Source organism: Grammomys surdaster, unplaced genomic scaffold, assembly GCF_004785775.1.
Source record: "Grammomys surdaster isolate TR1022 unplaced genomic scaffold, NIH_TR_1.0 125548, whole genome shotgun sequence".
Taxonomy (NCBI): Eukaryota; Metazoa; Chordata; class Mammalia; order Rodentia; family Muridae; genus Grammomys; species Grammomys surdaster.
The window spans coordinates 734,976-750,370 of NW_021620397.1; the positions used below are offsets into that span (position 1 = coordinate 734,976).

A 15,395-nucleotide genomic window follows, 5' to 3' on the forward strand; every position below is an offset into this window, starting at 1 on the left:
GAGATAGAGAGAGAGACAGAGAGACAGAGAGAGACAGAGAGAGAGAGACAGAGACAGAGACACAGAGAGAGAGAATATAATTATCTTTTGTTTTCCTGGTGTAATTGTTGTCTTAGAGATGTATTGCCACTATCTGCTAACCTAGTCCTGGAAGCTTCCACCTCGAATACAATCCCATCGAGGGCTAGAATGTAATCAGCCTCTGAGACTTAGTGCTGAGTAAGCTCACCCCTGCCTTTCTGAACTCTGGCTGGCTGGTTCAGCTCAGCTGTTCTGGCTCAGACTCTTCTCCAAGGTGACTGATTGATTCAATTGGCTTTTTTCTCTCAGCCTCTCCTGAGTGAATTGATCTGCTTGGCAGTCTGTTCCAATCTTCTGGCTCCTTCTCATTCTCTGGCTCGTTCTGTCTTCACCTGTGTCTGGCTTGTTCTCTCTCTGCAACCTGTCTCTGTACAACTGTCTCAGTAAAACCACCTCCTTCTTTTCCTCCTTCCCTGCATGCACTGCTCTCTTATGTAGCCTCACTTTCCTCTCTCCTCATGAGAGTTGGGCAGATCCTATTCTGTCAGATCGTTCTCTGATTCATCACTTTATCTGCCATCCAATTAGGCATTTAAAGCATGAGTACTTCCTTCTACAAACTAACATTACCTTCATTGGTTGTGATTAAAGGTGTGTACAAAGGGCCTGTCTGTATTCCAGCCAGAGCGATTAAAAGTGTGTGCTAAGGCTAAGCCACACCACAACTAGAAACAGGTTTTTTCGATTAAATAACACAATCTTGGAGTTCACAATGTAATCAAATATCCTGAGACAAGAGTAAGAGAGGGAGAGAAAGAAAGGCAGGAAGAAAAATAAAGAAAGAATGAATAAAAACAAAGCAAAACAAGACAAACAGTAACAACATGATGAATGTAGTAAGAGTTGTCTTCTGACCGCTACACATGTGCTCACACACACATACACACACAAAAACAAAAAGAAAAAAGAGGAAGAGTGGAAGGGAAAAGGGAAGGAAGAAAGGAACAAAGACAAACACAGCACACAAAGCTCACATGTTGATACAGAAAGGCAGCTCCCAGAGGCTGTCAGCCTTGTCAACATGCTGGTACCCAGGTAACAAGAAAAGGTGGAAGGATCAAGCAAAAAAAGATAAAGGAAAGTTAACTACCTACTGACCAGATTGTATTTTCCTCTACACCACCCTCAGGGTGTAGGTCCTATACCACCAGGAACAGACACCCATACAAGGTTGTCCTTATGTTTGAAACTCTTTCAATACTAGCAGACTCTTCTAGAGACTTCACATATATTCCTGCCTATTAAGATCACTACTTTGATACCAGGCATTTTCAGACCAGGAAACAGACAGTATCACACAGTCCAAAATTGTCCCACAGCCTGCTTTTGTGTAGCCCACAATCAAAGAACAAGTTTTACATTTTGAAACATAATCAAAATGAGAATACTATTCCACAATAATCATATAAAGTCTAAATTTTAGGTATGTCTCCATTGTAGGCCCTCTTACCCTCAGAAGTTTTTTCTTCCTTTTACTTAATAAATACATATTTATTGGTGCTTTCAAAAATTCAAATTATGTTATCCATATAAGGTTTTATTTGAACACAACCACATTTGTTCTTTGACACACTGTATTCAGGGACTGTTCTGTAAGTAAACCTGTATACATTTGTAACCACAGAGATTCATGAGGCTGAAGCAAGAGGATACCAATAGGTCTGGAGGCCACCTGGATGCATCCTGAGTTCCATGCCATCCTGGGCCACAGTATAAGCTATCCTGGGATACAGTATAAAACTTTACCTCAAAAATAAAATAAAATAAAAAGTCAGATTTACAGTCATTGCAACAAAGAAAACATGGTTTGCAAAGCACCATTGCAAAGCTATAAATGTAGCTAAAGCTGAGACAGAATTTCTGGTTTTTAACATTCAGGAGACAAAACAAGGTCTAATTGTGAATATGATCAAGGAACTCAACCCGTACAAGTCAGTATGTTAAGTACTGGCTGCAGATACTCTCACCGTGCTGCAGGAAGTTAAGGGATGGAGGGGGAAAGGCCTGGGCATGAGGAGAAGCTTCTGTTAGGTAACAATCAGAGGTCACACAGACAAGAGCTTTATATATCACCCTGAAACCTTCCATTTCACTTTAATGACAATGGGATTTAGGAAAGCCTGTGTCACCATTGGTTATATATTTTTAGTTATCCTGGCTGAAATATATCTGATTGCACTTCATGACCCTTTTGTGAAATAGGAAACACAACAGTTGGATATATATTTGCCCCAGGAAAAACTAATATGAGGTACCCACCATCCTTATCCATTTTCTCCCTTGCAATAAAACAATAACAATTGCTGACACACACTAAGCAGTACTTTCTGCGCTACTAGGTACTTGAAAGGGGCTGTTGTGATATTAACTCATTCTGTCCTTATATACATAATCTGTGTGAATAACTCTTGTTCACCCAGGTACATATAAACACAATTGGATTTAACCTTTTTCTGTAGGAATAAATTTCTTGTATCCCAAATTATATATTTTGTTTCTGTTCCTAGTTGAATAAATGGAATAGTAGAAGCATAACTTTGACTCCCTTTGTCAAGCAAGACAGGTAGTTGGATAATAACTCATTCATCCACAAACATTATTGACTGTGTGTCTATCATGCTGTGTTGGGGCAGCATAGATATACACTGATAAGTACCTGCCATGTCTTGGCATCCTTAGGGTAGCATTAAGGGAGAAAATACATGATCAATCTTAGACAGCAAACATAGTCACTATGTAGTCCATCAACAGGAGATGACATGTTGGGAAACACCTAATTCTTAAAAGTCTTATTAAAGCATCTACTTTCTAAGTGGTTTTGTGAGTGCACGTTCTGATAAGGGGGAAAAAAGACATAGAAAGAAAAAGGGGAAGAAAAAATGGAGATCGGAACTACACCAAGAAAATAGGAGTCAATGTTTCATAAAGGCCATTGGTATTTTGAACCTGTTCTCCAGTGGCAATACTAAAGAAACAGAGATAATTACCTTAGGCTACTAAGTTAAGAGTCTGGGAAAAGAAGGGCAGGAAAAGTGGCCTGACAGACAGATGGGAAGGAGGCTGGCCTTCTGTAAAATGTCACACGTGGCTTGATTTCTATCATAAAATGTACAGGAAATAAGCTCGTCCTTCTAAATAAGCTTGGGTTTTTGTTTTGTTTTTTAGTTAAGATCTAAGTTTATAATTACTAAATTATATAAGTTACATAGGAGAGGGAGGAGTGTATTTTATAGGCTCAGAGTTTACTGGGAAAATAGATAAAAATTACATGGCAGATGTGTGAATTACCATTTTATTGGATCAAAGCCCATATAGCACAGCGTTACCAAACCAAGACTTATGGGCCGAAAGTTAGAAAACATAATTTTTAACCGGAACATCCTATAGTATATCTAGACTATTTTGCATACCAGTAAAAGGGGTTTTTTTTTTTGACTGGTCAGGGAAAACAAAACACAGAACACAGAGAAGGAGTCTCAGAGCACGTCTGTATTGTTCAATCCATCCAAGCTTTACAATGGCATTCATTCCTTGGGATGTTAAGATCATCTGCCCGTGAGAAGAGAATGATAAGATCAGAATGCTGGGACATAGCGCAGCCTTCTCTACTGTGATGTCACAACAGCTATGGCTACAAGATAGGGCTCTGAAAGACTGGGCTTATCAACCTTCAACCATAGCTGGGAAGAGTCTCGTGGGAATCTATCCCTTCTGCTGAACTCTGGCTACTACATCCACACAGAGGGCAGTCATTGCCTTAATCTGCATACCCATTGGTGAGCTTCCCAGACACCAATGGGTAACTCCAAACCACTGGTTTCGGACCTGGTTAAACTCAGTGGGTTATGAAGCAAAGCAGAAAGATAGGAAGGTAGGCAAGAGGAGATCTGTAAGGAGGGCTGGTGGTGACAGAAAAAAAGTATGAGAAGGTGGGATACGATAATAGATAAAGAGAATACCTCCCACATGCATGTGCTTCTCAATTATGTTCTTCATCCTGGCCGTCTTTATTGCCACAGGGAAACCAATCTACTTTAGTAAGTACTTTACAAAAATTTATAGAAGAGCTAGATAGATTTTAGGTGAGCTGATGAGAGTCCAGATGCTTTGGTTAGTTCTAACGTGTGCTTTCCTGTCTGATTTAATTGCAGGTTTTCCAAGTATTGGCTCTCTCATTGAGTTTGTCTTACAGGCTGCCCATTCAGATCCCCCTCCTCCTTCTCCTTCATTCTCGGTTGCACTAGGATGGTCAGCAAGGAGCGCCATAATCATGGGATTCATGTTTTTTGGTTTCCTGCAAAGATTTATATACTGCTGACAATACAATCACCCCCAAAGTCACAGCCTAAGAATCCTAACTTTACTGTGCTCATACAAAATGAATGACCCTGGAGCTACAAAAAACAAAAAAAACATAGTTGCCTCGGCAGAGAGATATGTGCCGCCAAGTATAATACTTCTAAAATGATGCTATGATAGTTCTCACTGTGGGTACTGCTAGATTAGCACACAACCTCTGGAGACTTTCATTTTACAACTTAATGAAGCAAATATCCCATACGAGAAACCATTCTGATTTCTGCACAATGACAAACTAATAGACAGCCTCCTGTCAGCACGGCAGGAATCTGTTTCACCGTAAGATGTGTCACACGTACCCAAGCAGAACACGTAGAATTTTGTAAAAATTTTTATTGTTGCTTTTCATTTAGGCCGTTATTGTTTTAAACTCATTTTAATTTGTTTTGTATTGTGCTTTGCGTAAAAGAATGAGCATCTCATTTTTAAAGCATTTAACAAAAAAAATAGTTTTTTTATGGTAGGAAATTACAACAAATCCAGCTTGATTTTCCAGCTTTGATTTGTACAGACTTGTGTTCCATCTTACAGTACAGTACAGTACAGTACAGTACAGAAGCTTCCCCTAAAAACAAGTTATTCTTAATAACAAGCACAAAAAAAAAACAAACAAACAACCATGCTTCATTTCCTGTACCTCACCTATACCAGTCAATACAGGTATCCACTGAGTGAGGTTGTTTAAAGATGTATATTCCGAGGAGCTTTTTTTTTTTTTTTTTTTTTTTTTTTGGTTTTTCAAGACAGGGTTTCTCTGTGTAGTCCTGGCTGTCTGGAACTCACTCTGTAGACCAGGCTAGCCTCGAACTCAGAAATCCACCTGCCTCTGCCTCCCAAGTGCTGGGATTAAAGGCGTGCGCCACCACCGCCCGGCCCGAGGAGCTTTCTAAGCTACTAAAAGGATAACAATTCGGAAAAGATTTCAGGTCATCCTTTCAGATGAACGTTAATATTGACCATGTAAAGAATTAGTTAAAATTTACCCATTTCTTCTGTTATGCCTCTGAGAAAATGTTTATGAGAGAAGAGGTTGCCAAGTGTCCCATTAGTGTGATTTTTCTTGGTGTGATCTCGTTGGTGTGATTTCCTCTGCTCACCCTGTTTCAGAGGCTTACCTGATTAGATAGACGGATGCAGACAAAGAAAGACAGCAAGCTACAGAAAACTTCTTCTGGACCTGTCCTCCAGCCCTGTACCAGTCCTCTGGAAGAGGTACAGGAAGTAACCCACAAGAAGTGGCCTGGCTTCTTGCTCACGTGACTTTCCAACCTCTTGGGAAAACATCTGTGATCAGTAGGATAGGCCGATCCATTTATTGGTCTGACTCTTCTCTTTCTCCAGTTAGAGCGTCACTTGACCTTTCAGGTGGCGCATTTCCTGGCTGGTCCTACAGATACCTCTGATTCCTGTCACCTGGAAGAGAGTGATCATTTTTGCCCAGCTTTCCTTTGGTTTCTGCGATTTGGGAAAGAGTATATGTTTCTTGAGTTTCCTGAATTACGCCATCTCTGTCTTCTGTGTTCCATGAAAAGTTTCCATTTCAAAGGCTACTCAAAATTGTGATAAATCCCATGGGGATCCCAGGCTTAAACAGAGCAATGCTAACAAAGAGGAACATTTAGAACTATAAATTTGCATTTAAATGCTTGGTCGTGATGGCTTCATTTATGCAGCAGTATCAAACAGCACGAGGTACATCAGAACACAGCTGGAAATTATAGTTCTAGCTTATTCGATTTCATAATAATTTTAGGGTCTTTCTTTTCAAAATCAATAGCTCAAAGACATTTTTTTTCACAAGAAATTCTCTTCTCTTTTTGAATAATGACTCTCCTATGGTTCACAGAATGATCTATACGGGCCACTACTTTGATAATAATTATTCCTAATGTTTAAATTTAGCTCGACAGCATCTGCCACATATTTATAAGATTAAACAAAATCACTGAACTGAAAGCAGGCTAATTTAAAATATGGAAATGAAAAATTCCTAGGTTGAAGGAAGGATTTGCATAGATGTTGCTGTTTCAAGGTGTATTTGTACGATGAAAAGATGAAGAATTAGCATACGGTTTGTTGCTCTTTGTCATGGCCCTAGAAATCAGAAAGGGACTACAAGGATAATATTTACGATTAAACAAATAATGAATTAATAAACAATAATAAATTAAACAACCAATCGATAGAGAGTTACTAAGCTTGAGTGCTGTTCACAGAGCATTAAGGTAGCAGCGAGAAGGCACTAGAAAAAAATCAAATTATTCTGAGGAACAGTTGTATAAATTTGATTTTTTTAAAAAAAAATATTTTATTGGTATTTAACTGTGTGTGTGTATATGTGTGTGTGTGTGTGTGTGTGTGTGTGTGTGTGTGTCTGTCTGTCTGTCTGTCTGTCTGCCTGCCTGTCTGTAGGTCTACACAAGCATATGACAAAGTGTATGTGGGTGGAGGTGGACCCGAAAAGGCTGCCACATCCCTTGGAGCTAGAGAGACTGTCATTTGGATCCCAAGAACCCTGCATGGATGCTGAGAACAAAACTTCATTCCTCCTGACTGAGTAGCAAGTACTCTTAACTACTGAGCTCTCTCTCTCTCTAGCCTGAAATTAAAACTTTTAAAGAGTAAAACTTATTACAACAAGCAAAGGAAGAAAATAGTCATGGCAGTTTTGTGCTGTGGTTATAATTATTTTTGTATTTATAGGGCACTTTCATACAAGTATCCCAAAACAATGTAATGACTTTTTTCTTTGCCTAGAAAATGACTGTTGTACTACATTACAAACATCAAATTTTACTTTACATATATATACATGCACACACACATAGAGACACACACAGAGAATCACACACACACACACATATACAGAGAGACATACACATGGGTGGCACTTTGCTATATGACAGCTCCTGCTCAAGATGTATTTTTGTGTTTTAAGACTTATATGTAGCAAAAACAATTTTCTTCTTAGAGATGGACAAACCTACGACTACAAGGGTTTCATAATTTACACAACTTGTCACTGGCAAGGAAAGATATGGTAGAGCTTCTAATTCCACTCTCTGTAGAACTCAGGGCCTGCATCACAAGCTCACGGCTGCTCCACCACCAGCCCTAGAAGCAGCTGCACTTCTGAGATGACACAGGCTGAGAGTCCCTGGGCTTATATTCTCCAGCTTAGCATCTGTCCCTGTGCCAAAAAACCTCTCACTGATTTAGAAGGCTACTCACTAAATCACCTACTGTGATGGCAGGCTTCAGGGTCAGGTGGAACTCAAGTCCCAGAAGACCACCTTATGGTGAAGGAAGACAGTGGTTATAAGGATTAAGATTCCTTGGACTCAGCACGATGCCAAGTTTTTGAGGCAAACAGGCATGACTTCCCTTCGCTGGGTTTATTCTGGCTTTCTGCTTTGTCAAACTGATCTGGACTCAGTGAGCTAGTCTGTCTACCATGAACTAAACTAGTCGCAATTCATTGGCTCCTTCATAAAAAGTCTCATCTACTTTTCCTTCCTTATTCCCTCACACCAATCTCTCTATGTAAGAGCCAGTAGATCTTGGAAAACTAACACTTTGATTCTCCCTAAGACTCAAAACAGACACGTGTAGAATAATGCTAAGCTACCCACCCAGTAAAAGCTTGTTATGTTGCTGAACCTGGTCCACTGCAACCAAGCATGTTAACACAGAAGAAAAAAAGTATATTCAGAGTCACCAGACTATCTTACTGAGCTCACAAGTAAGTATGTGAAGAAACGGTAGAAACCCAGCTCATTACCCCAAGTTTCCTCTAAACTGTGCTTTAATCATAACAGAAGGTTTGCAAAGCTCCTGACAGCCAGCAGTTGCAGAGCTGACTGCAGCCTGACTGGCCACCTGTTGTGAGGTAGGCGCCAAGAATGAATGTGAGAAAAATCAACTTTGTTTATTAATCAGGAAAAGAGACATCTGCCACACCAGCCAGGACAACTACCCCAAAGGACAAAGAAGGTCCAAACTAACTCGCATTTCCTGGGCATCCGCAAGTCCCTCCATCCTGCTGACACGAGAGTGTCCACCATTTAATATCTGCATTCTGCCAGTATGCTACCAGTACATGCTTTCACTTATAAAACCTTGTGTTCAATATATTGTTACTAGTTCTATACTAGGAAACACAGGGGTAGGCATTTTTTTTAAAGTTAAATATGGCTGTCTTCTGAGAAGCTCTGTCAGTACCTGACTAAGACAGATGCAGATACTCACAGCCAACCATTGGACTGAGCCCAGGAACCCCAAGGAAGAGTTAAAGGAAGGGCTGAAGGAGCTGAAGGGAATTGCAAACCCATAGGAAGAACAACAATATCAACTAACCAGACCACTCAGGGCTCCCAGGGACTAAACCACCAACCAAAGAGTACACATGGAGGGACCCATGGCTCCAGCTGCCTATGTAGTAGAGGATTTCCTTATCTGGCATGAATGGGAGGAGAGGTGCTTGGTCCTCTGGAGGCTTGATATCCCAGAGAAGGGGATGCTAGAGGGGTGAGGCAGGAGTGGGTGGATGGGTAGAGGACCCACCTCTTAGAGACAAAGAGGGGGGGTTCATGGAGAGGAGACCAGAAAAGGGGATAGCATTTAAAATGTAAACAAATAAAATGATTAATTAAGAAAAGATTAAAGACCGTGTTAAATTCTGAAAATGAAGAATAGTCTCTCCATGCTTATTGTTTTTAATTTAAAATTAGATAACTTTTTAAGCTTCACGAGATGGTCTTAAAACAATCTCTTTGTTGTGGTCTGTTTTGACTTGACTCACGTCACAGAAACTACCATACATACTCAAGATTTTTCACCTGTAAGGGCAACATGCAGTTGGATCAGGACTTCAGTTGGTTTAACTGACATGAAGAAAGAAAACTACTCATTACGGGGGACCCAGTACGTCTCTCCTGCGCTGGACAGGATCACCTACATGGTTTCTATCTCATGACTAATATCATGGTAAAACGGTACTATTATAACTGTTTTACAAATAGAGGAATTATATTTTTGAGACGTTAGCAACCTCACCTGAAGTCGTGCGGCTGGTAATTAGCATGTCATTTGCCTGCAACACTAAAAGCTTTAATGAGTCACACAGGACGTAGACGAAATTCCTTTGAGAAAGTAACTGTCAAATGGTGCACGAGAACATTCTCTATTGATGGAACTAGATGTTCTTTTTTCTAAAAGCCAAAATAGGCGGGCAAGGGTTAGAGAAAAATACCATCATCCCATACTGCCCACATTCATTAAATATAGGTCAAAATCCTGTCTAGGATAATGGTGTTAGCAGAAGAGGAGACTTGAGGCCAGAACTCATGATCACAGCCTCACAAAAAGGGGACTCTCTATAAGTATGCCTGTATTCCTGCTTATCTCCCTTGGCCGATTCCCCTGCTGTACTCTCCTGTGTACTCTACAGATGTTTCTGGAGAATAGGAGCGAACAGAGCTATGCTACTGCCACATCTGGAAGAACAGTCTCAGCATTAACAGGCCACTGTTTCAAGAGATGGATGCACTTACCTTCTATGAAGGGTTTTCTGACATTGCATGTAAAAAGCAATCACAGCCAGCCCGATCTTCCGTGAGGTCAGCAGGCATAGTTCAACAATATACAAGGCTACATCGTAATCTACAGAGAGAACCCTTGGCCCTCATTTCTACCGCCCTTTGGACTTCTTGCTTCTGACCCTTTAGCATATCCTCTTGGTGTGTAGCAATATAAAGAACATCAGTATCTACAACATTTCTTTCACAGTCTAGTGCTAAGCGGGGAAGGCACAGATACAGCCAAAGGACCACTGTAGTCCCTGAGGGCCAAAAATGGTGGCAATGGGATATCTGAAACGGAGACCACTGGTAATGACAAACCCTTGGTATGAGTGCTAAAGGGGTTGGCTGTAGTTAGAAAATAAGACCAAGAAGAGTAAAGCATACAGGAAGGACCATCTATACAACACTGGGGTCACTAAGAACTAAAAGTAAATGAGGAGGTTAAACTGAGAAGGCTCATAGTGGAAGCTATGAGAGATGAGGTCAAGAGATTCAAGGGTCCGTAGAGTGCAGTAGTTTGAGACTAAGGCAAAGACCGGGGGCTAGTGAGGAGGGAAGCATGTGCAAACCACTGTGAGGACAGTCGTCTTCACATAAACAAGAGCATCTCTAAGCCTAGTGGTGACATGCGTAGCAGTGGCAGGGGTCAAGCATTAGACGCCTGATGTCAACTGCAGGCAAGAATGGCTGTTCAAGCAGGAAAGTGGAAGAGTACCAGAAGAGAGCCTGAAACTATAGAATTGTTTGCTTATGATGGGCCAGGAACTCCAGAAAGTATAAGCAGTAAGTTTCTTAGGGGTTGAGGAGTTATGGGTATACAGAGACAAGAGAGGGTGTACAGAGACTGAAGTATCAGAGGAGCAAGCGTTGTTAGTGTGATGATAAAGGATATACGTTCCTTCCATGGTCAACTTAAGATTAAAAACATTATGAGATTTATCCCAATAAACTCATAGCACATGGTGAAGATGAAGTGGAGTTTGGGTGGGTGCAGGAGAGCTGTCCTCCTTTACAGCCTTACAGGGCTGGCCTCCTTTACAGCCTTACAGGGCTGGTCTCCTTTACAGCCTTACAGGGCTGGCCTCCTTTACAGCCTTACAGGGCTGGCCTCCTTTACAGCCTTACAGGGCTGGGCTCCTTTACAGCCTTACAGGGCTGGCCTCCTTTACAGCCTTACAGGGCTGGCCTCCTTTACAGCCTTATAGGGCTGGCCTCCTTTACAGCCTTCCCATACATGTAGAACTACAGGATTGCTCACAATTTAACTCAACACGCAGTCAGTCTACATACACTCTCTTATTGTTCCATTTTTACATGTCAGATAGAATGGCAGCTGTCCGTACTAGACTCAAAGCTCCAGAGCTGATGAGATGTAAACTATCCAAAACTGCATCTTTTCAGTTTCAGGACACGGGGTGCTAAAGTTGCAAAGTTTATATTAAAGATCCAATGTACAGAAACCTGAAGCATCGTACTACCAGGAGGGCCTAGTGAGCCCATTCAAAAATATAAAAATAATACAGACCAAACTATGCACACTAAAAACATGAGGAACACAAATGTAAGATTTAACTATATCACACATGTCTCTTTTCTGACAAAGACGCAAACATCTCCATGTACCAAAATGATGGCACCTCTAATAATGCATATTTTATGGAATGTGGGGAATAATTTGAATATTCATGAGGGTCTATCCTAGTTTTTATGGCTAATATTTATTTTGGTGAGGACATTGTAACTTATGAATTGAAGTCTCCAAGGTAATTTGGGCTTTTTTTTTCCAGTCTAATAAAAATTAGAATATTGTGTGGAATATTGTGAAGAAACAAAAAGTTAATTAACTTTAACTTTATGAGATGATTTTTAACTATGCTCTTCTTGCCTTCTAGTATCAGGAAACAGACAAAAATATTACCAATAACATGGCCAGCATTGGTCTAGGATCTGGCTGCAAAGTGTACTTCCAAAGCAGTGACTGGCACAATACCAACCATCAACTCAATTTACAGTGCATTCAAGTCCAAGAGGTCAACGGTAAATGATAAATTATAAACATCTATGCTGGTAATTTTAGTCACAAAATAATTATAAAATTATAATTCAGGAGGATATAACCATGGTAAGGTAAAACACTGGAAAGAAGGTAGCAAACAATGTACTCTAACAAACATTTCTTTGTTGAAATTCAGTAATACATTCTGACAAATTGATAGGTAAGAGCGTAAGAACTTGATCAAATTTTGCCAAGATCTCTGGTTCACACATCAAAAGCTCTTGAAAGCATGAAAAAAGAATGAAAATCATTTTTTTGTGTTAATAATAATTTTAATATTCTTCCTAGTAAAATCCACTGTGAAATGTTCATGGCCTTGGGAAGCTCTAGCCTGAGAGCAACATATGGGTATCTGTCTCGCTTTTAAAAGTTATTTAAATTCTATAATAACAATAGTTACTTTTTGTCCAGAAGTGATATGAAAATTCTTCTTTGTGCATTGATAAAACTAAGTGGTCTTTTTCTTAACAATGGAAAACAACAAACCTGCTTAAGGCTACTTATATTTACAAACATCGGGTACTTTATTAACTCCTCTGGATCAGTAGTAATAACAGATACGAGAATATTTGGAGGGCTTGCTAGTTTTAAAATACAAAAACAAAACAGGAAGCAACAACATCACAGGGAACATCTTCACCCTTGATGAGAATTCCCATTTCATCATGGATTTTATTAAGATTATCATTATCCTACTCATAGGGGATTTAGAAAATATGAATAAAAATTTATGATTCAAAACTTGAAAAAAAAAATTCTCTCTCTGCTAAGAATCTTCTCTGCAAGAAAACACAGACATATGTCGCCAGCCCCTTTACAGACATGTTAAATGGTACCTGGGCAGTTACCTCAGTCTGTCTGGTGTAGCACGGAGCTCAAGCTGCTAGCCTTGATTTTCAGACACTGAAATTATCGTGCGTTACATCACGTTTTGGCAGAAATACCACCTTCTTCCTGCATCTCCATAAAAAACATCACTATATGCCTGCCCATTCCATAAAGTCTTTGAATGCACATTCATTTCTGTCTACCTAGAGAATAAAACCTCTACGGGTTAAGGCAATGCCACACCCTAAGGTCAAAACTTAGGGACTTAGGATGCCCTTCTTTCATTACAGATCATAATCCCCTAGGAAAGATGTTTGCTGTTTATAATTTGACACATTTTTACGTTTGATCTAATGACAAAGACTTCATTTCTTTGTGGTGAAAGTTTGTTTCTCATTGAAAACCAGTATGTGGAAAGAGAATCCAGCACCATCAGCAGTGTCACCTGATTCTCTATTGACACATAATTACCAGTTTTAAACAACTAGCAAAGACTGTTTACTGACAATCTTGTCACGATGTATATATATAATACTCTTCCATGTGTCAAATCATCTACATATGAATAGGCTGAATATCAAATGCTTGAGTATTTGCCTGTCAAGTCACTGGTTTAGGGGGTTCTCTATAAAAATCCATTTGAATCATTTAGTATCTTTTTTAAACCAAAAAAAAGTACCAATAATACCATTTCAAGTTCTTCTCATTATTAATTAGAACATATTTCTACAGAGGAATGGATAAAGGCTTTAGATTTATATTGAACTGTATGAAAAAGTAAGGTTTATACATCAAAATCAGCTAACTGTAGGCCATTTCATGTGATTCTGCCTGGTCCATTCACAGAATGAGTAATAACAAACTATGCTCAAGACAAATAAAAGGCTGCACTAGACGGTTCCTAAGCACACAGGCCATTACACCCAGTTAACGCACAACCAGCTGTTATGTCTGCTTAACACTATAAGCAGCAATTTGATGCATTTTGGTCATGAAAGGACATCTAAAAACAGAGCATATATATTTTTTTTTATTACCAAGCAGTGTCAAGCGTCAAACCTCTTCATGTTAAGCCAACCCCCACACCCTGGCTAGCCCCACACACTAAGCAAGATAGGGATGAAGTTCAGGCACCTCCTGCTCAAACTAATCAGATGAATGACCAGGAGACAAGTGTTTATTAGAAACGCCTACCACAGGAAGGGCCAATGGGTCGGTCGGCACACTCAGTGAAAACAGACTCACATACAGTGGTCTGTAATTCAAGTTTTATTTTTACTCTATTCGACTGTAATGCTCGTTCTGATTTGTTTTGGCTAATAAATAGATTAATCAATTTAATAAGGATATTCAGTCTATTTGCCATTTGAAAAATCTAAAGGACGGGCACCTCTGCTTTGTGTAGGCTGCCGAATTATGCTAACTGTGTTTGACTGAGTGTATATTACACAGGACCAAAGCAGGATGTTTGGCTCACAATAGGATCCCTTATTTTCTTCTCCAAATTGCTCCATTAATCTTCTATTTAATTCCTCGTGAATTTTTCCATAGTCAATAATAGGTGTATGTTATGTTAACATCATTAAACTCCTAAAAATTATAGTCTGGAGAATTTAAATGATAAGCTCAAGAATCCACTATCATATCAGTACAATTTAAATATTTTTAATCAACTCTGTTAATATTAAAACTAATTCTCATTAACTTTTAATAATCAAATATTGCAAAAAGTAAGTAGAAAGATAGTTATAGTTGCGGTATCAGGGAAACAACAGGAAAAGCTGTGAGTGACTGCCTGTGTTTCCAACACAGCCACATCCACGTGTCATGATATAGTCCACTTTGTCTATAACTACTGTATAAAATTATCTATTATTATTCAAGCCAGAAACTGGCTTGAATATGAGTTCTTTGTAGAAATGAAGAAAAGAGGTCATCTCTATGTGGTCTAATTCTTTAAATGACTATCAAACATATTCTTACTTGATGATCATTCATTGAATAGATACTCATGGCAAGCTGAAGTGATAGCTCAGTGGGTAAGAGCCCTTGCTGCACAAGCACGGGTACCAGTTCAGTCCTAGTGTCCACATGAAACTGATGGGCAGTATGGTCCTACGCTCCTATAACGGTCACTGGGCAGAGACGCTGGGGTTTGCTGGACACCAGCTTATTTCCAGGTTCAGTGAGAGACCCTGTGTAAAAGAGATACAATGGAGATTGATAGAGCAGGGATCCAACATCTTCCTCTGGGTCCCAGTGAATGAATGTGTACATACACACATGAAAGCATATACCATACATATGTAACAAGTACCTGCATGCACACATATGCATACTTATGTATGCACATACACATATACTCACACACATACATATACACATATACTCATATACACATACACATGTATACATACTCCATACACATACACACATATACATTACTCTCACATAGACATACACACATACACACATATACATATACTCTC

At 39.6% G+C, this 15,395-nt stretch overlaps 1 protein-coding gene across 3 annotated transcripts in view; it reads right to left on the reverse strand.

Moving 5' to 3' along the window:
* Window positions 1-15,395, reverse strand: part of Tafa2 (TAFA chemokine like family member 2) — a 449,137-nt gene that overhangs the window by 281,352 nt on the left and 152,390 nt on the right. For 2 of the 3 annotated variants that reach the window (XR_003713839.1, XM_028786550.1), the window contains exon 2: window positions 14,890-15,101. The exons of the other annotated variant lie outside the window; for it this stretch is intronic. Coding sequence is in view for 1 of the 2 variants with exons in the window: in XM_028786550.1 (XP_028642383.1) it covers window positions 14,890-14,900 (11 nt within the window). In the remaining variant the exon portion in view is untranslated. The remainder of the gene's footprint in view (window positions 1-14,889; window positions 15,102-15,395) is intronic. 3 annotated transcript variants of the gene reach the window in all.